The following is a 27,648-nucleotide window of genomic DNA, read 5'->3' as shown; positions in this document are numbered from 1 at the left end:
AAGCTCAAACTTTTATATTTCAAAAATAAAACTTTAATCACCTTTTAGAATTTTAGAATCCAATATCCAAACAGATACCTACAGATACTATAAATTCAGGCATAGATCTAATATCTATCAGGACTTGTCTGATTCCAACCAACCTGATAAAAACTCGAAATTTGATAACCCAATGACATGATTAATGGTTTGTCAAACCAGCAAGATATTACACTGCACTGTCATAATTAAGCTTAGTGTACCCAAGGGGTTATTACGAGTTCTCTGTATATACAAAAACATAATCTTAGGAACTGCAAAATAAATGGCTATCCAAATTCCAAAATACCACAAATGATTTTGCACTCAGAAACGATCGACGACATCATACCCTACATTTGGATAGGTTCTGTGGACGTGGGGGCCCTGTTCTCGAAGGACTGCATTCTTTGCTTGAGAACATCATTGCAACTGCAAAATATATGGCTAACCAAAATACCACAAATGATTTCACACTCTGAAACAATTGAGAACATCATACCCTACATTTGGATAGGTTTCCTGGGTGTTGGGGCCCTGTTCTCCAAGGACTGCAATCTTTGCTTGAGATGAAACACCTCCACCTGCAAAATAATGTTGAATGATTCGGGTCAGCATGGAGGTTTATGACGAACTAGTAAAGTCCGATCGAATCCATAGTTTTACCTGAAGTTGAAATGCTCTTGCCCTTTCGCCGGCTAAAACTCCACGCGTTGAGTATAGCTCCTGCAGACAAAAGAGATATTTGGTCCAGCATAATCTATTAAGGCATGAAGAATTGGGCACAAACTGCACGAATAAAATTTGTCTTGCCTTTTGTGTGTCATCCAGGATCGCTTTTAAAAATGCTACATCATGCTCAAGCCTCACGTTGTGGGAATGGACAATATTTGAGAGACTATTAGCCTCTTCTTGAGCTAGCTCTACACCAGCCAGCTTCTCCTTCAGCAGCTCAACTTCCTTGACAGTGTCAGCTAGTTTTGTCTCTACCTCTTGCTTACTCTTGACGGCAGAAGATAAGTTCTTCTCAGCAGCCTCTCGGCATGTCAAAGCAGCTTTCAACTGTTCTTCGAGTAGGACATTCTTCCTAGTCAAGCTTGCTATTTTAGTTTCATATAGTTGATATATGTTGGAAGGATTTGTCAAAACTGATCTTCCATCTGTCTCAATAGGTAGAACACGGTCCACATTTGAACCTTCTGATTCAGCATGCATTTCTTCTGTGCTAGCTAAAATTCCAGCAATGTCCATCTTTATTTCAGCTTCTTGCCTTTTGCTCCTCTGCCAAATGTACAAAAAAATGCTTTGCCAAAATCAAATCGAAGAGGAGAATTAGATTCTCATTCTCATTCATGAGAACGAGAGTATACTAAATAAATGCAAATTTCAAAATATGTTCAAAGTGAGAGTTCAGAAGCATATTGCTTTATGATGCAATATACTGAATGTAAAAAAACAAAAACACTGCAAAAGAAAGAGCATCAGGAATACAGGAAAAAGATATCACTTGTACAAGCGATCCAAATAGCCAGAAAATTGTCTTTGTATTATAAGAGGCTAGTATAAACTTCCAATGGTTTTTAGGCCTTTGCATGAGTAAAAAAACAGCTCTTAAGCAGCAATCATATACTGTTGCTTTCTCAGAATCGAAGCTACTCTTGCTTCTAAATTAAATGTCATAAGTAAAACGAATTGTACCTTCAGTAGTAACTAATTTTTAACTCATCCAAATGATACTAGTTATGTAAATCTTATGTGTGACAAATACAAACATGCATAACAAAATCTGCTAGATTCAAGTATTACTTATTTGGATTCTAACTCATACTAAATGAAATTTAAAGTAGTCCTACGGACAGCATCATTTGCAATCAAGGGAATAAAGGCTCCAAATAACTACCAGAGAACGAGAATCAGCTGTATAATAACTTCTGCCTATTGTAGTGTTTTAACTTTCAAGTTGCAGAAAGAGATCTTTTTATGCACTTGTTCAAGGACTTAGAGTTGAATCCCAAATATACCATCTAATTTACTTGTGTTTCAGTTATCTCACAACCAAACTCTGATTTTTGTTACCTTCATGAGTATTATTATATCACACAACTGAGAACCCTTAAAACACTCTGCAGTGGCCACTAGGAGAAAATTTAAGGCTGATTTACTAGAGAGTTGCACTTTGGTAAACTCCACGATCAACATACAAGCCCAACATGGGAACACTTTTGGAGAAGCCGATTGACCAGCTCACCAACTGAGAACCCTTAAAACACTCTGCAGTGGCCACTAGGAGAAAATTTAAGGCTGATTTACTAGAGAGTTGCACTTTGGTAAACTCCACGATCAACATACAAGCCCAACATGGGAACACTTTTGGAGAAGCCGATTGACCAGCTCATTGGTTGCCTGAAGTGCTTCCCAAAAATAACCAGCTAAATTGGTTAGGACTCATCTGGAAGACTCTGTTAATACTAGATGATACAGGAAAGCACTTTTCTCCCACGAGAAGAGGGAAAACAGTTACCTTCAAGCGCAATCATGAGAAAGGCAAAATGCAACTAATGTGTACACAGAACAATGTATTTGTGTTCTTTGTATTCACCTGTGATGAAGTATTATGAAGCACTAACTGGTCATCAGTTTCATATTTTTCATCCTCCAGAGGTTTTTGGGATTTAGCAGCTAAACCATAATCTTGATCTTGATGACATTGCTTGCAAAGATTGGATACTGAAGGATCATCAGAAATGGATTTTCTACCAGATATTTGCTGCTCTAGTGCAGATGCTAGACTATGCCTAGCAACAGGATTGACAGAAGCTGGGGAAGAAACTGCCTTTAGGTGGGCACCAAGCTCCCTGATATTCGCAGCACATTCTTCATATGGTAATAATTCTGTTTCTGGGGCAGATCGCCAGCTCATTGAGCATTTATTAGTAACCAAGAATAATATTTCAACCTGTAACCCAGATTGATATAAATATATATACAAATATACAAAAAGAGAACACAAATGAGTAGATCACACATATTAACCATGATTGTTTAATTCAAACCTGATTTGATGACTCTTTCTTGTATCCTCCAAAAGCTAAGAGAAATGATTTGTCTTTGTGATGAACGGGAAGCAAGCTAAAGCCCTGCATGGCAACAGTTATCACAAGTTCTTCTTACACCACTGGCAAGTATCACAGATTTAACTTTGCTAAATGCAAACACTTCATGAAAATATTAGCTACTTCTCACACATTTTTGCAATTTGCCAACCAAAAAAGTTCTAGTGCCTATTATTTTAGAAAATGATGTTCACAACCAGTTGATGGTTTTATGATAAACCATAGGATGTGCCTCCACAACATCTGATATTTAATACTTACTACATGCATACCAAGATGATGAACACAAATTTGGGTAAAGTAGCTTGATGGCGCCAAACTGAGGTTGTGTGGTGTTAAATTAAGTCCACCTGTTGTGAACCAAAAGGACAAAGTGGACACAAGGTCCAGGCTCATTTCATCCACACAGGCAAGACAGGACTAACAGAACTCTCCCAAAAAAGAAAACTTAGCTGACTTCCTTTTTCCAAAGATCCTAATTGAACACCTGGGTTTAAACAAAGTTTGCTAAATTGTAATGTTGTCAAAAGCAACCAGTGTTATAAGGCACCCAGGTCCCTTATTGCCTAAGAAGTTATGCACTCCCCTGAGAGGAGCAAGACATTAACTTTACAGAATTATGAAAATAAAATTAGATATAAAGGTAACCATTAAAACAAAATCAGGGAAGTGAAGGCAGTAATGCAAGGAGAGAAGAGGGATGGAAGAGGGAGGAGGGAAGGAAGAGAAAGTGGAAGGCAGCGGCAATGACAATTGTTGGTTACAGAGAGAAAAGAAGAGAAGAAACAAGACAAGACAGGAGGGCAAAGAAGAGGGCACCACTGGATTCATGAATCCATGGTAGGAAATCTAGTGTTCTCATTTTATGTGTCATTTCCTTTAAAAAACTAGGAAGGGTGGATTTTTTTACTTGGATCTCTCTTACAGCACTCTCTTTGATCAATGTCATAAGATGAGGCCACAACTCCTTCATTGACCCTCTTCAAGTCATATAACAAACAAAGAATTCTTGTGGACTCGTAAGTCTAATCACTAGATAGTCAGATCTGATTTATCTTGTTTACATGTTGTAATAGCAACAAAAGAACGCATTAATTTCACCCTTGACCAATCTTGTCAACAATCTTGAGCATCTTTGGTCACCTCCTTTCATGTGACATCTAGAATATATAACAAGTATGACTGTCCATTCTGACCTGGTGATGGGAAAGGACATATAAATTACTTTACAGTTCCAGTGATATATTCAGTGAAAACCAATTTAAATAAAACTGTCACAATAAACCAGATTAAAACTCATTGTGTTAGATTCACCTTCAGAGAATTTTGCTTGACATAAGCTCAAAATCACCCACCAATTATTCAAGTTCCACCTACCTCAAACAACATTTTATAATATGGTACCCGATATTCTTGAGACTAGACAAACAAAAATGCTATTTCAAGTCATTATGTTCAGGTATAAAATGATCTCATTGTAAATGACTTGAATGTCAAAACTACTGTCATTGAGTAGCATCAGTTGTACATTTTCGAAGGGGTCAGGAAATATGATCAGTTCAATAGGTTCAAGTAATTAACTTCCGCCAATGGCAAAGAACTTATTATACAGCTCATAATTGTGAAAATAACATGACAGCATGCAACCCCACATGTCCATAGCAAATGCAATGAGATTAACACTAATGCAACTTACTCTATTGGTGGTAATAGAAACAGTGGGCGACACAACAGATGCGGACCACTCTAATTTTAGAACATCAAAGACCAGGGTTTCAGCATGTCCTGCAAAGAGAACTTGATAAGTTAGAAGGAAGATGAAATATCTAGCAAAAACTGTTGACTCTAAGGGTCCATTAAAAAATAAAAATGGAACAAATGCCAATAGAGGCTGTAAGGCTTTCTCTATTCAACTAAGAAAATTCAGAATTTTGATAAGGATAGAGTCTCCTGTGAGAATCAATTCGATTCTTGCTTGGCATACCCATGGAGATCACTAGGAGCATATAATGCCATAAAATGGTAGAGCCAATCAAATATTAAATTTTGCAATAATACTTCCTCAAAAGAACAAACAATATGATTACAATTATAACCTGTGAATGACAAATTATACTTGATAGTCTTGACTTAAGTAAAGAAAGAAACTAGCAATCAAGCAAGATATAGACATTGTTTATAGTGGCTATTATATCTTAGCAAAAACATAAATATGGTATGTCAATCAGCAATCCGCAATTAAATGATGAATCCACCAGAGCATACTCTATGCAGTAGAAGATGCATACTTTTTCTCTTGCTTCCACCCCCTGTGATATACCATTTAGTTCCACATAGAGCACCACAAGAACCTGCTCGAGGTGAAGGGTGATGACCACGGACCTTTATTCTTGACCATATCATCTGACCAGTAGAAAGCACATTGGTAGGTAATATCCAACTAAGCTACTATCATTCACATGAAAATTTTTCAAATAAGCATTGACAAGGCTAAAAATAAACCAGACATACTGTTTCAAAATCTAGAGAATAGAGATCATTGAGAATCCTAGACTTTGATTGTCCTCCAAATACAAAGAGCAACTTATCCTCATGAAGGGCAGCTACATGATTTGATCTTGCAGAAGGTCCTGTCCCCCTGCAACTGTGTATTGTTAGCACCCAGATGCATCAACAGGCACACAGCCCATGTGATCTTAAAGGGAAACATGTCAGCAAATTCTATGTAATCTTCAAGAGAAACATAATTTTCTAGAGTTTAAGTTGGGGTAGCATAAATTTTAAGCAAATAAACTCCTTAGAAAACAAGGACCAATTTCTTGCTGATGCCTATCAAATTCTAACTTTAACGTCATGTTATTTTATAACCATGTTTGATCCTATATCAAGAACCTTCCAAATGGAAAGAGAAACATGAAGAGAAATTATACTTACTTATAATGTAAAGGAAGCCAAGATAAAGACTTTAAATCAAACATAAAAAGATCGTTTAGTTTTCTTCCTTTCACATCCTCGCCCCCAAAAAGGATTAAGACAGTGCCTGCTCTGAGTACGGTATGGCCACTACGAGCAACCTGAAATCCTACAAGAAGTTATATTCATGCAATTTTACACCATGCAACAGAAAATCATGCTTCATGCATTACCCATGACTGCCTACTAGAACCACTATCCAGATAAGATAAAGAACAAGATAGAAAGTAGAATATTTTGAACATTTTGTTTGAATAAATAATATTTACTTGTGGAGAGACATATGATGATATAATTAAATAATAGGATTTGATAATCCTTCTCCACAGAGGCAGATAGTAATTGTAGGCATAAAGGGCATGCTCTTGAATTAAAAAAGTAAAGAAAACAGCAATCATATGAAGTTTAAAAGGAGAACGCAATCCAACTGAATCAGATGAAATGTTCATGTATAAATTACCGGAATGTTTCCCTTTGCCTCTATGTGCGACCAGCACTCTGTTTCTACATTGAAAGACCACACTGAAAGAAATTGAATACAAAATACTAATTATCTGCTTGCCTTGAGGTGCAGTAAAAATGTATTATGTTATTATAATCAAGAAATCAAAATAAAAAGAAACAACAACCTGACAACTTGTCACTCGGAGGTTCAGTTTTCCCCCCAACAAGGAGAGCAGATTTTCCCCATGAGACCTACATGAGCGAAAAGATTTTTTTATCCTCTTAAGAAAATTAGCATTACTCCATAATTGATACAAAGATATTAATTATTACATTGATTGGATTATTATTATCAGTTACAGCAGTAGGAAGCATAGTTTGCACAAAGATCACTTACTCACAGAACGATAAACATCATTAGCTATCACAAGTATGCAACCGATAAAACATAGTTCAACAGGTAATATTATACACAAAAAGATAAGTTATCTGCCACTATAAAATTTAAGTTTAACTTAGAATGTCTGGAAAAGGATGGAAGAAATTAAAAACAGCAGGGATGTTGTTATGCCATTTATATAGGTTTGTAATTTGTAACCTAAAAAAAAATGTACTAGTTTTGATGTGTTTAAAGAATAAATAAGGGGAAAATCCCCACATAGGAAGTTATGTAGATCAAATACTTGATCACCAACCAAAATCTTTTGAAGGTGATAAAGAAATGTGTATTTGTTGTCATGTTATTTGCCTTTTACATAAAGAAATACTATGTTATTCACAAAGTAGTGCTAAAGGATAGAATAAGGAATAACATTCTATATATATATGTATGTATGTATGTATATATATATATATATGTATGTATGTATATATATATATATATATGTATGTATGTATATATATATATATATATGTTTGTATATATGTATATGTATATATATGTATATATATATATATATACATATACATACATATATATATATATATGAAATCAATCATCATGAGCGGTTGAGTCCCGTATCAAAATCAAAAATCACACACACACACACACACACACATATATATATATATGAAATCAATCATCGTGAACTTAATGGCCAAGTTGATTCAACTGCCATAAAGGAAAGCAACAACCTTAAAGGTGACAGCAGTCAGTGCATAAATGGAGGGTAGCTCAGAGAGATGCGTGAGGATGCTGGAGAGCAATTGATCTGTGTACAAGAGAACAAAGTGGTTCATGCAACGACTGGAGGGGTGTCTGGGTCAAGTGACCTGACATGGCAGCAATGACAAAGGGTTCATCAACTTGAAGTTAACAAACTTTAAAAGGGAGGATGACAACGAGAACTTGAAAAGTGATGATTGCAGAAATAATGGTGCAGTTGAGACAAGTGGAATGCAATGGGTAATAATAGAGTTTGACAGCATCAACAAGGGACATGATTCCATGAAAGAGAGAGCCCAGGTCTTCCCTCTCTTTGGCATGTTTCTATATCAGGGATGAAGGTATTATGGGGCTCTACCAATTTATGCATCATCATCACACTCGTGACAGCCACTCACATCCACCCTTTTCAATGATAATCAAGACTTGAAAGATCATCAAGGACTGGGATCAGCTACTTATAAAAGAATTGGGATCAGATGATCCAGATTGGAGAATCCACCAGAAATAAGTAAATATATAATAAAAATGAAAGAATGATGAAAGTAATCACTAGAAGATAAAATAAAAGCCAAAACAAACCAAATTCCTAACTTATGAAATAAAAGAATAGGGCGGATGAGTCAACAAAAGCTGCCAGCGAGCAAGCAAATGGAAAAGGTTGTGGGCAGGTTGCAAGTGGCATGAGGGAGGCAGGCATCACAACAGAGACTGAGAGAGAGGCAAGAATGGAATCACAATGTTGTTTAACCCTAAGTAGAAACAAAAGAATGAACCAGACTAGACCGTTTGAAAAGAGTTGGTCCATGAGTTGATTGGTCATCAGCCTGATTGATGGGTATATTGAACCTTGATACAGATAAAGGATAACATACAGAATCAATAAAATGGCATGTGAAATTAAGTAAAGAATAAACAAATTTTAAACAACTTAAAGCGTGCTTGTTGGCTCTGACTAGTCAATAAGCCTATAAGTTAATTAAAGAACATGTATTCACAATAAATAATGCCAATTGATTCTTCAAGAAAATTCTTACCCAAGTCTCAATAACTCCTAAGGGAATTGCCCTCGACATTTAAGTAACCTTACAATGTTTAAAGAGATAAAATTCCTCCAACATTGTCAGTCTCCCATACCTCCTACATCCCTAGGCCAATCATATGCTAAAATAGTTGACATGACATCTGTTGGCAGAGTCATCCATTATCACGTTAGATAGACCTTTCTCCATCCTCCCTCGTTTTTCTCTTTTATATATTCCCACTCTGTTTGTTGGGTTTTGTCGAAATCATCGTGGTTCTGAATCAATTCTAGTTGATCCCAATTCGGATCAGGTATTATGGAGTGGGATCTGCTGATACTTAGAAGACTTCACCTGAAATAGGAAACTAGGGCCTAGTTCTTACTACCTATTGTTCCTAAGGCTAAAATTTAATACCAAGAAACTAGGTGGAGTAAAAATGCCAGAAATAAGGCCAGTAAAAGCCATGAGAAGAACTGAGAGTCAGGATTAGCATCATAGTTGTTATTATACTGACAGATTATTAGATGTGCAACAAATAAAAAGCTTGTTTTCAGCTATAAATTGGCTCATTTCATATTTGTTTGTGTAACAAATAAGGCATGCTAAAGCATGAACAAGCTTGGCTTCAGAATTATTTTAAAGCTTTGTTCGAACAATAACTGTGATTCAAGAATACTAAACAGTAGTTAGCCTAAGTTTAAGAATAAATTCTTAGCTCAATCAAACCTCCTCCCATGTTCAATTAACCCTTAAAGGCTTATATGTAGTAATCGTAAATAGTCAAAGTGAACACATGTAAGAACAACAAAATAACTAAATAAGTATAGATGTAGATGTAACCAAATAACAAAATAACTAAATAAGTATAGGAAACCATGCCCTTAAGTATAGATGTAGATGCAACCAAATTATTAGTCACTAAGGCAACGAGTTGAAATGTGAAGCACCGGAGAAGTATAAAAGAATCTTCTGTCAGTTAGCACACTGATTCCATCATGTAACAATGTCAAGAACCCAATAAAGCCACATAACTGTAGAAGGTACATTATGAACGATATAGAAATGAAAAAGAACAACAAAAGAGATAGGTGTACCAAATTCTAAAAGATTGCAAAACTGCATACACACATGACAAAGAATAACTTGACTCAGCTGCTTAATCTTATCAAAAATTGATGTTCATTTGCATAACAGATGTAGTGCCAGAGTGAAGAAGTATTTGCAAGTGAAATTGTTGATTATCGCAAACTAGCGTAAATGATTCAGTAAAGTTGAACCAAATCCTAGTTGATTCCTTGAATGTGCAGAACTCCGTAGGCCTAAAAGGGTTGGATCGGTAGCATCTGGTAATGGGTTCATGATAAGCAGGTGAAATCAATTTCTGTCTCCAAAAGTAGCACCATCGAATGGCATAATGATAATAATGTGTTAATACTCATCCTTGGTCAGAATATATCACAATTCAAGGTAACTCAGGGTTACATGCAATATCATGTAAATGCAAATCCTAAATTCAATGCACGACCTAACAAATAAAAACTAAAGACAGTGAACCTAATTGAAAAATCTTGCTACAAATTTAGGATCCAAAAAAATATGAGTGCCTAATGTAAGTTGTTTTAATAATAGGTACCTAATAAACGAACTTGCTACATACAAATCACTGCCACATGAAATCCGTATTGTAATGCATAAGAAGTCCTATGAGAAGCACCAGAAACCATCACCAAAAATGGTTGTAATATAAAGCAATATAAAGGCTTGTAAAGTTGGAATACTAAAATTGTACCAGGGCGTGACCTCTGCATGCAGGGATTTTCAACGAAACCCCACCAGGAGATGAGTAAACATTAGAGGTGGCAGTGGCCCAAGTAAGTGTGTCTAAACTAAGTATCTGAAGCACAAAAAAAATGGTTAAATCAACAAAAGTAGAAGTTCTGTGACCCTTTTAGGTTATTCATACTAGACATCTTACTCACAAAACATAATATAATAAGAAAGCCATTTGGGATCTAAATGAAAGTGTTCAATACAAGAAAGACAGTATATTGCAGAGTCAAAAGTTGCAATATCATATTAGAGTCATTTACCAGAGTGTCATCCAATACACCATGGCTGGAGTCACCACCAACAACCACCATTTTGCTTCCAACAATTGCAGCTGCATGCTATACACCAAAACAAAAGATATTATTCCTTTCCACTTTATGAACATGACCTAGGGTGAAGCATGCATCGACAATAAGTTAGCAAGTCTGGACTACCAATTACATGGAAACGAGGAGTGGGTTTGTTCCCATAGGTTGGCAACACTTTCCAGTTCTCTGAACTATCCACACTGCACTTATGCAGATCAAATGTGCGGGAAGAGCAATGGCAATTATGGTCATCAGAACGACCACTTGATGATGGCAGCACCTCATTCTCTTCCTGCAGAAAATGCAACATCTCAATTTCAATTACCTCTAGCTAGAACCCAGATGGATCACCAGCAAAGGCTTACGTTGGACTGGCTGTGCCGCTTGGATGGTCGGATGGGACTCCTAGTCCCCTGCACAGGGTCAGCGAGATGTACCTTCAACCTACACAACAAAGCTCCATAAAATTGCCAACGCCACAATAGTTAAACATTTATCAGGATTGGATTTTTATCTATCCGAACACTTAAAACTTGAACTCCCATCAAGAAGCAACCAAAGGAATCAAGGTCCCACCCACAAATCTTCATTGTATACGGACAACATCTATATAGTACAATCATACAAAAATCGACTCGTTGTTACAAGTATTTACTTCAAACGACGAACCAAATGGACCTGAAGTAAAACGTACGTTAATAAAATGATAAAATAAGTAGCAATGAGAAGATGGCCTTAGGAACAATAGTGAACAAGGAAGAGGAGATTATCAACGGAAGAGAGACGAATAGAAGATGCCAAAATATGCGAGAGGGAGAGGATGGGTGGAAAGTGAAAGGTGGTGGAGAGATGAGGAGGTAGAGGCGAGAGGTGAGGATGGCGAAAAGAGAGAACCGATCGGACGATAAAGGTCGCTTTCTTCCTCATCTTAACTCTAATTGACATAAATATCCTCTAAAAGATTAATAAGCTACGCAAACTATCGCCTAGATTCAAATTAGGAAAATTGGTTTGATTATTTCAAGAAAGTTCTTCTAGAAAACGCATCTAATCCGATCAGAGGGTCCACAATTAGGGTTCTTGAGCCGACGAGCTCTAGAAATGTTGAGATGCGTCGAGGATTACCTCCCTAGTTTCGTCCGGCGGCGGGAGAACCCGAAAATTTTTGGCATTGGGTGCGCCGGTTCCAGAAACGAAGGAATCTAAGAGAGGCGTCGGGCCTGCAGACTCAGGAAAGGGCAATGCCACTGCGGAGAAGCCCTGCAAAGATGATACCGTTATGAAGAACGGAAGCCAGGGGAGGCGAGCGAGAGAAGAAATGGAGTGGCCGGAAGAGGGGAAGTGACTGACCTACGAGGGCTTTAGGAGAGAAGAGGAGTAGGTGGCGCAGAAATCAACTCCGTTAACGCTCTTATTCTTCTTCCGCCGACTGCTGTCTTCGGAATTCGAAATCACCGTTACTGTGGATTCCCCGGTGCGAGGAGCAGCAGCGGACGGGGTTCTATCTAAAGCTCTGCTGAGGTCACTCAGGAAACGCCAAACAGAAACGGCATTGTGAAACGCCATTTTTGTTAATTCTTTTCTTTCCCTTTCTTTTTGGCAGCGCTTCACAAACCCGCATCAGACAGCCACGAAACAGACTCTGTTCCGGCGACTTGCGCTACGAATTTAGATACAAATCATGATATTCTTATAAGTTTCCGAAAACTATTAATGTTATTTAAATATTTAAATTAGTAGTTTCGGGATTTTGATATTTAAAGTGCGATTTTGCCCTTTTTATGTACACGCGTTTCGCACGTGACGTCTGGAAGTCGAAGACTAAGCGTTCGATTAAGTGCTTTGTATTTATTTGAAGTGTTTACATGAATGTCGGATTGGGGAAACGCCTCCGAGCTGCGAATAATCCCCTCCAACACGGCATTTATGTGGGCGTGGCTTGACGGGCCAATCTCTGCAGCGGCTGCTCTCGCGAGGACATCGCCTTGTCCCCTGCCCCCCCTCTCTCTCTCTCTCTCTCTGGTGTGCATCTGCAGATACAGTGAACTGAGCAGAGAGAGGACATAAAAAAGAGGCCTCGGCGTGGGACGGAGGTGGAAACAGAGTACCGAGGACCATGGCGAAGGACCATCCGTCGGACAATAGACGATGGAGATGGCCCCAATGGGATCTCAGGTCCCTCACCCTGGATTCTGACGTGACACTATCCTAAGGTCTTGGCTTTGTGTGCAGGTAAGACGCAGTAATCCTGAAGACAACGCTTTGCAACATATATAAATATATAATATATTACTTGTAAGACACCTGATTAATCCCATATCGAAAGTGGACAGAATTGAATGTACTACTATCAACTTCAGCTTAAATATTTTGATTAGTGGTTTAGACCAAACAAAGTTGATAGGCCAGTTAGTCCATCAGACTCGAGTCGTAATATTACTCTTTCTAAAATTTCACACACACATATATATATATATATATATATATATATAATATAATATAAAATAAAATTTAGTCATTGGATTATGCATTCATATTTTGATCAAATTAATGAAGTCTTTTCAGAAAAAAGACAAAGCATAAAAAGGAGGTGTCTGCTTACTGACTCATGACAGAACTTTATGGCTGCAGAAACCTGCATCTGAAAAGGATGCAGCTGTGACTGCCCTTATCAAAATCATGAGCCACTGTAAACTCTGCTTTTCTACTGTCCTCCTAAATCACACCACCCACTGCACTCTGATATCACCACCTTGGACCACTGAATCATTTTGTGATTGAGCAAGGTCATGTAGGGTCACAAATGTTTAATATTCGTAGTATATCATGCTATTATTTTTACATATTCGAAATGAAGACTGATGTCAATTTAATTATGTTCGTATTATATGTATTACCTCGCACATTCTTCGTAGTCAGTAATCTCAATATTTATATTTTTCTTAGGTTAGTTATCTGAATTCTTATGTTTAGATTAATACAGATATTATTTTCGACCAATCACATATTAGACATGTAATATTAGTGTTTGCCTTCATTATGAACCCATTGAACTAAGCTTAAGTTTTGACATTGGTAATGGGCATTTTTCTGTCTGCAATTAACAAACCAAAATACACTTAAATATAGGAGAGATTTTGTAGGAATACAATGTCAATAAAAAGAGATATGAGATATAAATATATTTTTTTTATCATCGAGATGATTTTTTTCTCGATAAACATGTTTTTTCTCTCTTTCAAATATAATAATATTTTAAAAATATTAGGTCATATTAATTATATCATGTTTGTTAATGAATAAGATTGATCATATTATATTGTCAAAAATGAGATCATCAAAAAAAAAAATTAAATATGAAATTTTAAAAGTACATATCCCCTCCACAAGATAATAGTTTCTATAACGACCACATATTCTCCATTTTAGTATGAAATCATACTTATACTATTATATCTATGGAAGTATTAACACGGATTGTGGGAATACATAGCACAAAAATTTATTAAACTATGATAAAAATATAGTCTGGCACCTAAGTTAGATGCAGTCTAAAGTGTCCCATAAAACCTAATTTTAAAATGTTAAGGATGAAGTTTTATATTAATATGAACTAATGGTAAATGATCAATTTTATGATGATAGTAATTATTACTCTTGTGGGTTTATAAGTGATTTTTAATTATTTTTCAGTTTATCTTATATTTGATGGAGTTATGGAGTGATGAGCTAAATGATTAAAAATTATATAGATTTTATAGATGTGAATGAGAATGTAATATTTTTGTGTCCTCAAATTTTATATCTTGTATCATGAGTTTGGATTATAGATGAATGATAATTTTTTTGATTTAAGATAGTTTTATACCTCTTAAATATTATTTTAGAGATATGACATAAGTGATATATAAAAAGCATCAAATATGATGTATGTGTTAATGATGATAATAATAATAATAATAATAATAATAATAATAATAATAATAATAATAAAGTGTTCAATGCACAAATATAGATTGTCTTCATTGCATGTAATGTTAGTCCATAATAAAAAAGTATTCAAAGCATCAAATATGATTAAAAGCCTCATTTTTTATGTATGATGCATCCTCCAATTTAAAAAAAAAATCCAAATGCCCAATCACTCTAACAATACCTAAATTATCTTTTATTAGGTGTGATTTATCCTTCCATAATAAAAAAAATCTAAGATGCCTAATATAGCTTAAATATGATTAAAGCATGATATATTCGCGTATGATACAAAAAACATATAATGTGATTAATATAAACATCCAACATGTCTTATATGATTGTTGCATTTCTCCGTATCAAAAAATATTTATCGCAATTAAAATTAATATTTTAAATTAATTTTGATAAAAATATTTTTTTAAAAAAAAGAAATAAAAATAAATAAAAACACACGGAAAACTCGTGCACATGTTCCCTTTAAATGGGAAATGAGGCTGGGCCGTCCGATGGAGGATGAAACGGAGACGGAGGTGGGAAAGACTCCCCGCCCCTGTCCGCAGATAGGACCTCATATCCGTTTTGACCCAGATAATTCTTACCAGGAAATTGATTGGGTAAAGGACAAGGGCCATGCAACACCCACCTGCCAATCGCCCCATGCCTTCCATGGTATATCCGGCGGGGAGGTGCACAAGCGGTATGAAAAAAGAATTGTTTTAAGCTCAAAATCCGCCAGTCATCCTTTTGGCGGCAACTGAGTCCTCCCAGATAACAGAACACCTACGAGGATTATACCCTTTCAGCCGTCAGCATCTTCTATACCTGATCTTTCAACGGCCAATCAGAAAGATGGTACGAAAGTAGGTTTTACGCAGTATAGTAAAAATGGTTTTGTTTGTAACACTAACGCGCTACAAGTGAATCGGATATGGGAAATGATATATACGTACATACGACCTTTCGCTCTTACACAAGACTCCCTTCTTCGTCGTAGTTTGCGAAGAGAGAAGCCCCAACTTGGTTCGTTCGATCTCACGGGATCTCTCCACCGTCTCCAAGTCTCTCGTCTTCTTTACGTCTTCCTCCTTCTTCCCCTCCTGGGGGGGAAAGAAACCCTCGTTGCGGATCCGCCATGGCGAAGCCCCCGAAGTACGAGGAGTTCTCCGACGAGGGCACCAGCAGCGGCTCGATCTCCTCCGACGAGGGGCCGGGGAGCGGAGCGGAGGGCGACCAAGAGGTGGAGGAGGAGGACCAGGAGGAGCTGGAGGCGGTCGCAAGGACTGGGAGCTCAGACGATGACGAGGCCAGGGAGGACGACGATCAGGCCACGGAGGACGATGAAGCCGTCGGGGATGAGGTAAAATTTTGGAGCGATTCGTGCATATTTCTGACTTTGGGGGGTCTGTGGGGGGTTTTAGGGTTTGAGGTTGCTCAATTGGTTGATAGTCTTCATGTTGATTCATGTAGTTTTACAGGTTTCTTTTACACTTTCTTCTGATTTTTCCTGTTATACGTCTGTTCGTAGATTTATTTTTGTATGGTAATAATTAGTTTGAACTGGAGTTGAGAATGGGATTGATGAGCAAAATTGATATATGAAGAGTTAGGGTTTATATAGATTTTGCTAGTTGATGCAAGAATTCATTAGATGATAGTCGTCATTTATTGTATATACCTTTGACATTCTAAAATTCGTTTTCCTAGTGTTGTTCTGACCCAAGTTTCACGAGAATTTAAGGTGCTCGATTGCAAGCATTTTGTATGACATGGGAACTAGTTGGACCTTTGCTTTGTGGTTCCTCTTTTCCCATCCCCTTCCCGAGTTGAGTATAAACGGGCTGTTCGGGATGGTCTTTATGTATAACTAATGAATGAGAAAGCATTTGAGTCATTTGATATATTTTGCAGGCCTTGGAAGCATCTGCAAATGCAGAAGTTGGGGTGCGTGAAAAAGCCAGGCTCAGAGAACTTCAGAGAATGAAGAAACAAAAGATCCAAGAAATATTGGATGCACAGAATGCTGCTGTCGACGCTGACATGGTTTGTGAATATTGTGGACTCACTTATTGTAGGAATTCAAATTGTTTATGCTTGATACATGATATTTCATCTCTGTATGTGATTGTGCTTTATATTTTAAATGCATTATGGTTGTATTTTCATGTGAATCTGTTTCAGTGTTTCACTTAATATCCATAGCAGCAGTCTTTTGGCATGTGAGTACCTGGAATGTGTCTGGTTCTCGCTGCCTTTTCTTCTTTTAACACCATTTAGATGTTTTGTTCTTAGTCTTTTGATGTTTTTGCAGAACAATAAGGGGAAAGACCGCTTAAAATATCTGCTTCAGCAGACAGAAATATTTGCTCATTTTGCAAAAGGAAGCCAATCCGAATCAGATAATAAGCCACGGGGAAGGTTACACCATACTCATTTACTTAACATGTCATGGTCATTCTATGAACAGGAATGTCAATGTCAGTTATTCTTGATGGTGACATGATTAATTTTAGATTTTACTTTCATCATATGTTTCAGTGAGGCTTGATCATTTGGTCAACACATTTACTGCCAGCATTTAGATCTTAATGAAATTTACATTGCATATTCTTATTCATGATGCACTTGATTGTACCAGAATGTTTGTATAATCAATTTCAGTCATCCATTAGTGATTTAGAATAATGCTTACTATTCATCTTAAGATACCTCTGTGGGCTGATTTATATGGTTAACCAACTTTTTGGTCTAGTTAGATAATCACATTTGGTCTTGTGAATAACAGAACATAAACTGATTGGCTACAATACCTAAATGATATTAGCTTTTCGGGCTTTACCTGTATGGTGGTCCTCTGTTGTGGTAAAGGGTTGCACATCTAGTTCTCCTAGTGGTCGTTGTTCATAAGGCTTGATGTATTCTAACATCCATAACCTTTTCAATTTCCTTGCTGTCAAAAGTATTACTTTGAGGGGATTTATGTTGGATAAATATGGTCACAAAGTTAATGAGTCACTATGAATGACCAATCATAACAATCTTTTTTATTCTGCCCAAAGGTAGGACTTAAAAACATTCCTTATTATTGACAACAATAACTCATTTTTTTGTTTGAAGTATGATTTAATCTAGTGATATCAATGGCATATTCCAAAACTCCTACGTTCTGTCAAGGCTTGCAATGAATGAATTAGCTGAATAAAAACTCTATAGAAAGGTATCTCTTGCTTTAGATGCTCTTGAAGAGGACAAAGATTATGTCGGAATGGTCACAAGTTTGGTCACGATGGACCATGATTATTAAAAAATAATTAACTACATGACTTTGACTCCGAATGAATACTCTTTCTATTTGCCTTTATTTTTTTATCTGATGTGATAATATAGGCAATTTGCGAGCTTCTTTTTTTCATTTAGCCTTTATTTAATCAGTCACTCTCTTTATAATAGGCAATGGATAACTTCAACCTAGGCACCTAATACAGAATTTTCCCTCTTCTAGTATGCTTGATCAGTGAGATAGAGAATAGATGATCAAGAAATTTCAAATCTGAAAGTTATTTTTTCTTTGCTTTTTATAATTCTCTGAACTTTATCCTGGAATACCAATGAATTGAATATTCCTTTTGCATAATCTCACATGCTTAACTGAAGGGGAAGAGAGGGGGGGCAGCGGAATAATACTTCTATTGGAATTGACTTTGTTCATTCTTTTAGTTTTCTGGTAAAAGTAGGGTTTTATCATCAACGCAATATCCTCAGTGTTGCTTGCTGAACATGAGTTGAACAGGATCTCTTAGTGCTTCACCTCTTTCCTCTTCCTTTTGTGCAAATTGAATTTCATGGTACATATCATTTGGTCCTTGCTTCACATGCTAAACCACTAAGCAATTAATGTTTTTTTCCTTACTCTCATATTTTTCCAACACTTTTGGAATATGTTGCTCAAGGTTAGCTGTGTTGTATTTTTACTGAGGAATTTTGAGAACTCTATATGATATCTTGTCACTGATGAATGCAGCAATTGCATTTAATGAAAAACTGCTATAAATTGCTGAGGTGCAGAACAAGGAAATAATCTCATTTCAGTATCATATGTTAGCTTATTTACATCTTTGAATCCTTTGAGGCCATTTCTTCAGGTGGTAGATGGTTTTATTGAAAACGAACATGCTACTTTGATTTCATACTTTCTGTATTGGGGGCAATATGAATATCTAGCTTTAGGAAGATATTTTTTTAATTTAATTGTCACCTAGTTCCTTGAATATTTTTGGTTTTTCTGTTTTGGTCAACAAGCAATAATTACTTAATGTAGACAACTGCCGAAGTATTTAATTGTTTATAATATTTTTGGTTTTTCTGTTTTGGTCAACAAGCAATAATTACTTAATGTAGACAACTGCTGAAGTATTTAATTGTTTATAATGTCCTTGGTGTTGTCTTAGTTCTGTACCTCCTCATTTGACATTCGTTTTTGTGCTAAAAATTTCTTCTTTCTTTTTCTTGTTTATTTGTGTCAATTTCCAATTTTCTGAAGATAAATGATCACAACCATCGCAGGGGACGTCATGCATCAAAAATCACGGAGGAAGAAGAAGATGAAGAATACCTCAAGGAGGAAGAAGATGCTTTGGCGGGTGCTGGAGGAACACGCTTAGTGTCACAGCCATCATGTAGCTTTCTGTTAACTATGCTTCAATTGTTCTTTATTTTCTCCATGCATTTGTAATTCTCTTGACTCATGATTTAACGGTAATAAACTAAATAAGCTATTAAGTTACGATGCTTCAACAATGATGCCTCTGACTTCATATTTATCCAAAACCATATGGATTATGCCTGATTATTGTGCTGACATCTTTTACCAGAATTAGGGTCTTTAATTCACCTAACTGTTCCAGTTGCACTTGCATACTTCTTTTAGTCCTTGCATCTTCCACTGTCATTTTTACACCTTCTACCATTTCTGTCTATGTTGCTGGAATGTGCTTCAAAATGACATGCTGGTATGTGATACTTGGATCTTGCACAACTTAGGTAAATTATATAATCTACTCAACTCTTGTACGTGAACCTGATTCGATTTGATCAAATTATTTACAGATACCTGTACTTATGCTAGTTTTTCTTTACACAAACCAAAGAAGTTGAAAGAGAGAATGAATTTAATAAGTCTCCTAGTCCACCAACATCTTATATGAAGAATTTTGCTCATCAAATGTAAGCATGTTATGTTGAGAATCGGTTTTTCCCCTCTCTCTCTATTTGCTTGCTGACTAACAGTGAAGATATCCAAATATGGTTAGATTCAACTCGTGATATTATTGTGTTACATACGGATTGTTGCAAAACGTTATGAAACATTGGAATAACTTGTTTATTGGTGATCAGCAGAACCTTCTTTGAAAGTTTAGTCCAAGAAGAACCTGTACTCCATTTAACCAAGTTCTGTTTGGCGTATGCAAGTGTTGACCTGATTTCTCTTAGACAAAATAATACTTTTAGTTTTAGTTGGACAATACAAAGAGAGTTTAAGCATAATATTTGAAAAACTTTTGGACGTAGAACTTGCTTCATTTTAAGCAAACCATCCGTTTGTTTTGCTTTTGAAATAATGAATAAGCAGTGGACCCTGAAAAACAATGGTGATCTCAAAACCCAAATTTGATTTTGGTTCTAGTACTTTGAAATTGGATAGCATTTGGTATATCTTTTTATGTTGTTGGTAATGGTTATTGTTGGTGTTTCTACAAAGTTGATGGATAAAGATGATCCTGAATCTCATGTAAAAAAAAACGAGAGGAGAATTTACAGAGGATCTTTTTGGAAGTTGAAAGACAAGAGTCAGCTTCTTTAGTTTTGGAGACTCATTAATTTCAAGTATCTGTACAGAATCTTCTTATTTGTGAACTTTCTGCTCTTTTGGCAGGTATACAGGGTAAGATGAGAGACTATCAGCTAGCAGGACTGAACTGGATGATACGGTTGTATGAGAATGGCATCAATGGGATACTTGCTGATGAGATGGTAATGGAAGCATTTAATAGTTTCTTTTTTATGCTTTTACTTAAACTGAATTTGCTTTTACTTGTATTGCTAACAATAATTTTGTCTCTAGGGTCTTGGAAAAACATTGCAAACCATCTCATTACTTGGCTATTTGCATGAGTATAGAGGAATTACAGGGCCCCATATGGTGGTAGCTCCAAAATCTACTCTTGGCAACTGGATGAGGGAGATTCGCCGTTTCTGTCCTGTTTTACGAGCTGTTAAATTTCTTGGAAATCCAGAAGAGAGGGTTGGAAACTTAATTATTTTCACAATCTGGTTAAATTTCATCTATTGCTTATAGAGCATGTAAACTTTATACTTATTTTGCAGAACCATATAAGGGAAAATTTGTTGGTGGCTGGCAAGTTTGATGTGTGTGTTACTAGTTTTGAGATGGCGATCAAAGAAAAAACTGCACTTAGGCGTTTTAGCTGGCGCTATGTTATCATTGATGAGGCACATCGGATTAAAAATGAGAACTCTCTTCTTTCTAAAACAATGAGGCTCTATCATACTAACTATCGTCTTCTTATCACTGGCACACCTCTTCAGGTAGGTTTCTATAATCTTTTGCAGTTGAAACTGTATGGTCTGATTCATTAAGCAAATTACTTTTCTCGCTTGTAAAACATCTCTTTATTTTATAGAGGTAAGGCTGCAGACTTTCATCCTTCTTAGACCTGTCTGGAGTCTTGTGCATTGGGTTCATCTTTTTTACAAGAAACATTACTTTTAGCAGCAAGAGTTAACTACTTTTGGTATAATTGTTTGCAATATATTGTGTAAGTGAACTATATAAAGCCAGTTGATTTGAAGTGTTTCTGTCCAATTCATTTTTTTGGCGTACTTTGCACATCCAATAGTCAGATAAGAAATTGGTCAAACAAGAAATTTCTTTGATATATCATAGATACAAACTTTTACTTTCTAAAGATTCCTGTTCATGGAATGGTTTGCTACTTTGCTTATACATCTACTTTGCAGAACAACCTTCATGAGCTTTGGTCTCTTCTCAACTTTTTACTCCCTGAGATATTTAGCTCTGCTGAAACTTTCGATAAGTGGTTCCAGATATCTGGAGAAAATGATCAACAGGAAGTGATTCAGCAGCTTCATAAGGTAACGCTGAAATTTCTTTATTCTTTGTGAATTCCATGCATTACTCTTAACAAGGTCTCATATACAAAATCATGTCATGTGTATCTTAAGGTTCTTCGTCCCTTTCTCCTTCGGAGGCTTAAATCTGATGTTGAAAAGGGCTTGCCTCCCAAAAAGGAAATTATACTCAAAGTAGGAATGTCCCAGTTGCAGAAGCATTATTATCGTGCTCTGCTTCAAAAAGATTTGGAGGTCATTAATGCTGGTGGTGAACGCAAGCGGCTCTTGAATATTGCTATGCAGCTTCGGAAATGTTGTAACCATCCATACTTGTTCCAAGGTGCAGAACCTGGCCCACCGTATACCACTGGGGAGCATTTAATAACAAGTGCAGGTAAATTAGACATTGTGAGTTCTTCCCTGCAATGATTGTTTTCTTTGTATACTGAAGAATATGGTAGTTTATGTCCAGGAAAAATGGTTCTTCTGGATAAATTGCTCCCCAAGCTCAAGGAACGTGGCTCCAGAGTTCTAATCTTTTCACAGGTCCATGTTCCTCCATGATCTGTTATTGTCGGCGTCTGCAAATGTTTATGATTTCTAAGATGCTAACATGAGAGTATGAGTTAAATATTTCCTTATTTGCCAACTAATTTGATTGCTATATTTGCTGTTGGATCAGATGACTAGACTCCTGGACATTTTGGAAGATTATTTAATGTTTCGTGGTTATCAATATTGTCGAATTGATGGGAATACTGGTGGAGAAGATCGTGATGCTTCTATTGAAGCCTTTAATCAACCAGAAAGTGAAAAATTCATTTTCTTGCTTTCAACCAGAGCAGGTGGCCTCGGGATTAATCTTGCCACTGCAGATGTAGTCATTCTTTATGACAGTGATTGGTAATCTTTTTATTTAGACAACCCATCTCTGTTTAAACTGGTGCCTTGAGTTTGTGGCATTATCTCTTCATTTTTGCTTTCAGGAATCCACAAGTTGATCTTCAAGCACAAGATCGTGCACATAGGATTGGACAAAAGAAAGAAGTTCAAGTCTTCCGATTTTGCACTGAGGTTAGCTTGAGGCCTAAATATCATTTAAATTTTGTAATATAATTTTCTGGATATTTATGAACACTTTTTAGTGATCCGTTAATGCAGTACACTATCGAGGAAAAAGTGATTGAAAGGGCATATAAGAAACTTGCCCTGGATGCTTTAGTTATTCAACAAGGGAGATTGGCTGAGCAGAAAAGTATGTTTTTTTGCAAAGATTTTCTGCTTTCCACTGATCGTATGGTTTGCGTTGAGCAAACAAATGAATATGTGAGCTCACTTTCCATGCAGCTGTTAATAAAGATGAGTTGTTACAAATGGTACGTTTTGGTGCGGAAAGGGTATTCAATTCCAATAATAGCACAATAACAGATGAGGATATTTACGACATCATAGCGAAGGGTGAAAAGGCAACAGCAGAGCTTAATGCCAAAATGAAGAAATTTACAGAAGATGCAATCAAGTTTAAAATGGATGACAGTACGTTTCATGGTTTTGATTTTCTATTGGTTATTCTTGTTGCTTGAGGACTAAGTATGTTCTGAATGTTTTTTCCAGATGCGGAGTTGTATGACTTTGATGATGAGAAGGTATAATTTCTCTTCAATTTCTACTTGTGCAAATGGCTTTGCAGCTGCTAATTGAAGTTTTGTGGATGTAATATATATAGTCCAAATGGTAATTTACTGTATGGACATTTTTATTTGTTGTTTTTGCTTGAACTGAAGGATGATAAAGAACTTGATCTTAAGAAACTTGTCACTGAGAATTGGATAGAGCCACCTAAAAGGGAACGAAAGCGCAAGTAAGACTGACTCATGGCTATAATTTCACTTCTCGTTATTATTATTTTTAGCATAATGACTCTGCACATGGCAATTTAGCTACTCGGAGTCTGATTACTTCAAGCAAGCTCTTCGTCAAGGTGGTGCTGCAAAATCTAAGGAACCACGAATTCCTCGTATGCCCCAGTTGTAAGTTTTATTTTATTTTCCGAGTATGGAAATTTATTTTTAGCATATTTCGTACTTGTATTTTTTTTAATGAATTTATGTTGTTTGTAAGAGAGAAAAATAAATGCCTAACTTGTTGATAATTGATCTTATATTTTGTAGACATGATTTCCAGTTTTTTAACACCCAAAGGCTCAGTGAGTTATATGAAAAGGAAGTTCGCTATCTTATGGTGAGTTATCTTATTTGTTCTCTTTTGCTTGGTCTGCTCTTTTTTTCCCAATACTTCTCTGCTGGCGATCCATCTGATCTGTTGTCCTTGTCAATTGCTCGAGTGACGTTTGGGGTTTCTAGCATAAGTTAGTTTGTCATTATGTAATTATTTACTCTTGTTGTAATGAGAAATCCTGTGCCAATCTTGTGTGCTTTCTCCCATTATTATTGCTTTTAAGAGCGAGAGCCTACTACTTAAATGTGACTGCCCCATGGTAAAAGGGCTACACCTGCTTTGCTACTGATTCTGCTTGCCTCTTCAATCTTTGTCCAGCATACCCATCAGAAGAATCAATTGAAAGACACTATTCCTGATGGGGATGAGTCTGAAGGTACTCATTATGAAGATTTTTTTATAGTAATAAGTTTTTAATTTTAAGATTATAATTATAATTTGTTACTTAGACTTGGGAGATCCATTGACTGCTGAGGAGCAGGAAGAAAAGGAGCAGTTGCTGGAAGAGGTAAGACTGTCATTAGGTGAATAAGATAGGTTTAATCTTGTTTGTATTTTGATTTTAGCGTTTATAACCTCAGGGTTTCTCCACATGGACACGGAAAGACTTCAATACGTTCATTAGGGCTTGTGAGAAGTATGGACGGAATGATATAAAAAGTATAGCTTCGGAAATGGAAGGCAAAACCGAAGAGGAAGTTGGAAGATATGCCAAAGTCTTTAAAGCAAGATACAAAGAATTGAATGGTACAAAAATTAATCAATCCTGATGTGCTATGTGCAGTCTGTGAACACAGCTCTTATCTTTTTCAGATCAATATCTTTAATATATGCATTTGTCATCGAATATTCTCTGCCTTTAGATTATGATCGAATAATGAAGAACATTGAAAGAGGAGAGGGAAGAATCTCCCGGAGGGATGAGATAATGAAAGCTATTGGTAAAAAGTTGGATCGCTACAAGAACCCATGGTTAGAATTGAAAATTCAGTATGGCCAGAATAAGGGAAAGCTATATAATGAAGAATGTGACCGTTTTATGGTGAGTAATATTTTCAATCTTGAATCTAATTTGCTTTTCCATTTTTGTATTTTATTGACTGTCCTTTCCAGTTATGCATGATCCACAAGCTTGGCTATGGAAATTGGGATGATCTAAAAGCAGCTTTCCGCACATCACCTTTGTTTCGCTTTGACTGGTTTGTGAAATCCCGAACAACTCAAGAGTTGGCTCGACGATGTGATACACTGATCCGTCTAGTGGAGAAGGAGAATCAAGAATATGATGAGCGGGAAAGACAATCTCGGAAAGATAAAAAGCTCACCAAGGTCTAGTTTACTTGTTTATGCCATTTGTTAGTTTACCATTGAAATTATAAGATTATTAATGTAAGACCTAATTTGTTGCGAAAATGAGTGTCATCCTACTGGGAAATACATTTTTTTTTTTTTCTGTACATGCTGCCTCATTTGATCCATTGCGGTCAATCTTATTCATTAGGAGACTTTTAAAAGCTTTGCTTGTTATTATTCTTTTGTTGAATTTTGCATATTTTAAATTTTTATTGCATAATTAACAATACATTGTATTGCATAATGATTTTCTACTTGCATGACCTTTACTTTCGTCTGTCTGTCTTGTAGAATCTGACACCATCCAAGCGGTCCATGACAAAGGCTCCAGCCCTTGAGACTCCTGCACTAAGTTCGTTCAAGAGGCGGAGGCAGTCAGATGACTATATTGGTTCAGTAAGTTTGCATCTACTTCAATTTTGAGTTGTGATGGCCATGTGAAACTAAAAGAACTAGAGCACACTTAGCATGCTGCATATGTTCAAATCTAACCAGATTAAACTCTGTTTTAATGCCTTAATATTGCTATTCCCCCATGCCTTATCCGTCAAAATTTTGATAAAATTTCCATATGTCAGCCTATTTGTGGCTTATATGTTATTGCCAAACCTCCACATTCTTCATCTTGGTCTTCAACTGAACTGGCCTGTTTAGCCCAAGTGAATTTCTGTTATCTATCAACTTGACCTCTCTCGAAACCACAGTTCTCCCCACCAAATATATAACCTTCGATAACCAGTCCAGTGTAAATTGCATAACCATCTTAAATTATGAACGTATGGTTGCAGATTATTGGTAATTGTTTGTAACTTTCAATGTATCTTGTGGGAAGAATGGGGAGGTGCCAAAACCAAAACCAAACAGAGAAATTTGCACACTGACATGAGAGGAGTCAGTTTGACGAGGACAATATATTGTCCACAATGGCCATGATTGTTTTACTTTTTAAGAGTCATCTTGTCAAATTTTCTTCCCAGTCCAACTTTATATTTATATTAGTTTTTGTTTCGACATGAAACTAATTGGTGATCATATACAAAATAAGTCTATGAAGTTGGTGAACTGCACCTAATGCTATATGCTGTTTTTTCTCCCATTGACTTGGATCAGGGGAGGCGGAGGAGATGAACGCCAGAGGGAGGTTTTGTTGATCGGCTGGAGGAGGTGCTTCAAACTTTTTAAGTTTTCTGATTACAAGCAGAAGCCCCTCCAAACTTGTAGCTGTGGACTTGTGGTGTGCTAGTAGTACACGGGACACAGTGGTCATGGTGTTCCTTGGACGCCTCTTTGTTGCTTCCTTTAGTAGAACAATGTAAGACATAACTGATGGGCTTTAAGAGTTTGTACGGTCTTGTTACATTGTGTGTACTCCATGAACATTATTAGTAAGCGTGTAAATGGCGCTCCAGGCCGGCCACGCTTCCATGAGATGGTCAACTCATTCTTTACTTGTTAACAATGTTCAATTAAAAAACGAATCTATGATCCTGAGATTCTTTTAACAGATCAACCTCAGATTCTCTACTTGTGATGTGGATAAATATGTGTTGCTTGAAAATATGCACATCACATATCAAAAACTGGTGAACAACCTGACTAATATAATATGTTTTAGTGGGAAAGATAATTCTTCTGTTTCATAGCCACGGGATACACTACTAGGATATGGAAATATGTTCTCACTGAGGATTTTGATTTCATAAAAATGCAATTCATATATGATTACAGAGTTACATGATAACTGAATCATAGTTGAGTAATATAATTTAGTTCTGCTGATTTCCTGAGTGTTCCAAATCTCCCTCGCATCTATATGATCTATATGTGTATGTTTTAATCTTGATGGATTTCATGGCTTTTTAAAGCATGCCTGAACTGAAAGTGTATAAGAAGCTTGATTTTTATAATCATTTGTAATTTTTTTATGCATTATCATTTTTTTAATAATTTTAAAATTAAGTTTTAAAGTGTAGTTATCTTATCTTGGTTCGTATATTTTTACAAATTAGTCATATTTTTATAATTATAAAAATAAAATATTTAGGTTTATTTATTTT

At 36.2% G+C, this 27,648-nt stretch overlaps 2 protein-coding genes across 3 annotated transcripts; one reads left to right on the top strand and one right to left on the bottom strand.

Annotated features, from left to right (window-relative positions):
- Window positions 1-160: 160 nt before the first annotated feature.
- Window positions 161-12,384, bottom strand: LOC103978973 (acyl-CoA-binding domain-containing protein 4). Of its 2 annotated transcripts, XM_018823540.2 has the most exons (17): window positions 12,227-12,384; window positions 12,002-12,136; window positions 11,242-11,320; window positions 11,010-11,168; window positions 10,829-10,906; window positions 10,528-10,632; window positions 6,734-6,800; window positions 6,565-6,626; window positions 6,066-6,205; window positions 5,643-5,769; window positions 5,420-5,534; window positions 4,828-4,916; window positions 3,072-3,155; window positions 2,618-2,974; window positions 832-1,299; window positions 685-744; window positions 161-602 (listed from the first exon to the last, which is right to left on the bottom strand). In XM_018823540.2, exons 2-17 carry the CDS (start codon window positions 12,046-12,048, stop codon window positions 522-524), a joined length of 2,118 nt encoding a protein of 705 aa, XP_018679085.2. In that variant the 5' UTR covers window positions 12,049-12,136; window positions 12,227-12,384; the 3' UTR covers window positions 161-521. The 2 variants fall into 2 exon arrangements, with proteins under 2 accessions (XP_018679085.2, XP_064994144.1); XM_065138072.1 differs by lacking the exons at window positions 11,242-11,320; window positions 12,002-12,136; window positions 12,227-12,384 and having other exon boundaries at window positions 11,003-11,137.
- Window positions 12,385-15,826: 3,442 nt separating this feature from the next.
- On the top strand, window positions 15,827-27,101 carry LOC135630828 (probable chromatin-remodeling complex ATPase chain). The gene is made up of 25 exons (XM_065138059.1): window positions 15,827-16,208; window positions 16,760-16,891; window positions 17,160-17,266; window positions 19,412-19,524; window positions 20,781-20,878; window positions 20,970-21,149; window positions 21,233-21,454; window positions 21,887-22,021; window positions 22,112-22,394; window positions 22,473-22,546; window positions 22,683-22,903; window positions 22,987-23,074; window positions 23,162-23,255; window positions 23,348-23,536; window positions 23,615-23,646; window positions 23,785-23,861; window positions 23,941-24,030; window positions 24,172-24,241; window positions 24,557-24,614; window positions 24,688-24,746; window positions 24,820-24,985; window positions 25,102-25,280; window positions 25,352-25,567; window positions 25,883-25,987; window positions 26,702-27,101. The coding sequence occupies exons 1-25, from the start codon at window positions 15,984-15,986 to the stop codon at window positions 26,717-26,719; spliced, it is 3,231 nt and encodes a 1,076-aa protein (XP_064994131.1). The 5' UTR covers window positions 15,827-15,983; the 3' UTR covers window positions 26,720-27,101.
- The last annotated feature ends 547 nt before the right edge of the window (window positions 27,102-27,648 follow it).

This window comes from Musa acuminata, chromosome BXJ1-3 (genome assembly GCF_036884655.1).
Source record: "Musa acuminata AAA Group cultivar baxijiao chromosome BXJ1-3, Cavendish_Baxijiao_AAA, whole genome shotgun sequence".
In the NCBI taxonomy this organism is placed as follows: domain Eukaryota; kingdom Viridiplantae; phylum Streptophyta; class Magnoliopsida; order Zingiberales; family Musaceae; genus Musa; species Musa acuminata.
The sequence above is the reverse complement of the archived record's forward strand: the minus strand, read 5'-3'. Positions and strand labels throughout refer to the sequence as shown.

What these genes read in the sequence shown, in the direction of transcription:
- LOC135630828 (XM_065138059.1), top strand. Translation starts at nt 15,984, where the DNA reads ATGGCGAAGCCCCCGAAGTACGAGGAGTTCTCCGACGAGGGCACCAGC. An exon ending in GATAATAAGCCACGGGGAAG is followed by an intron (nt 17,267 to 19,411) that starts GTTACACCATAC and finishes CAACCATCGCAG; the next exon opens with GGGACGTCATGCATCAAAAA. An exon ending in AGGAAGTTCGCTATCTTATG is followed by an intron (nt 24,242 to 24,556) that starts GTGAGTTATCTT and finishes ATCTTTGTCCAG; the next exon opens with CATACCCATCAGAAGAATCA.
- LOC103978973 (XM_018823540.2), bottom strand. Translation starts at nt 12,048, where the DNA reads ATGCCAAAAATTTTCGGGTTCTCCCGCCGCCGGACGAAACTAGGGAG. An exon ending in AGAAAGAGTCATCAAATCAG is followed by an intron (nt 2,975 to 3,071) that starts GTTTGAATTAAA and finishes TCTGGGTTACAG; the next exon opens with GTTGAAATATTATTCTTGGT. An exon ending in CAAGAGCATTTCAACTTCAG is followed by an intron (nt 603 to 684) that starts GTAAAACTATGG and finishes ATTATTTTGCAG; the next exon opens with GTGGAGGTGTTTCATCTCAA.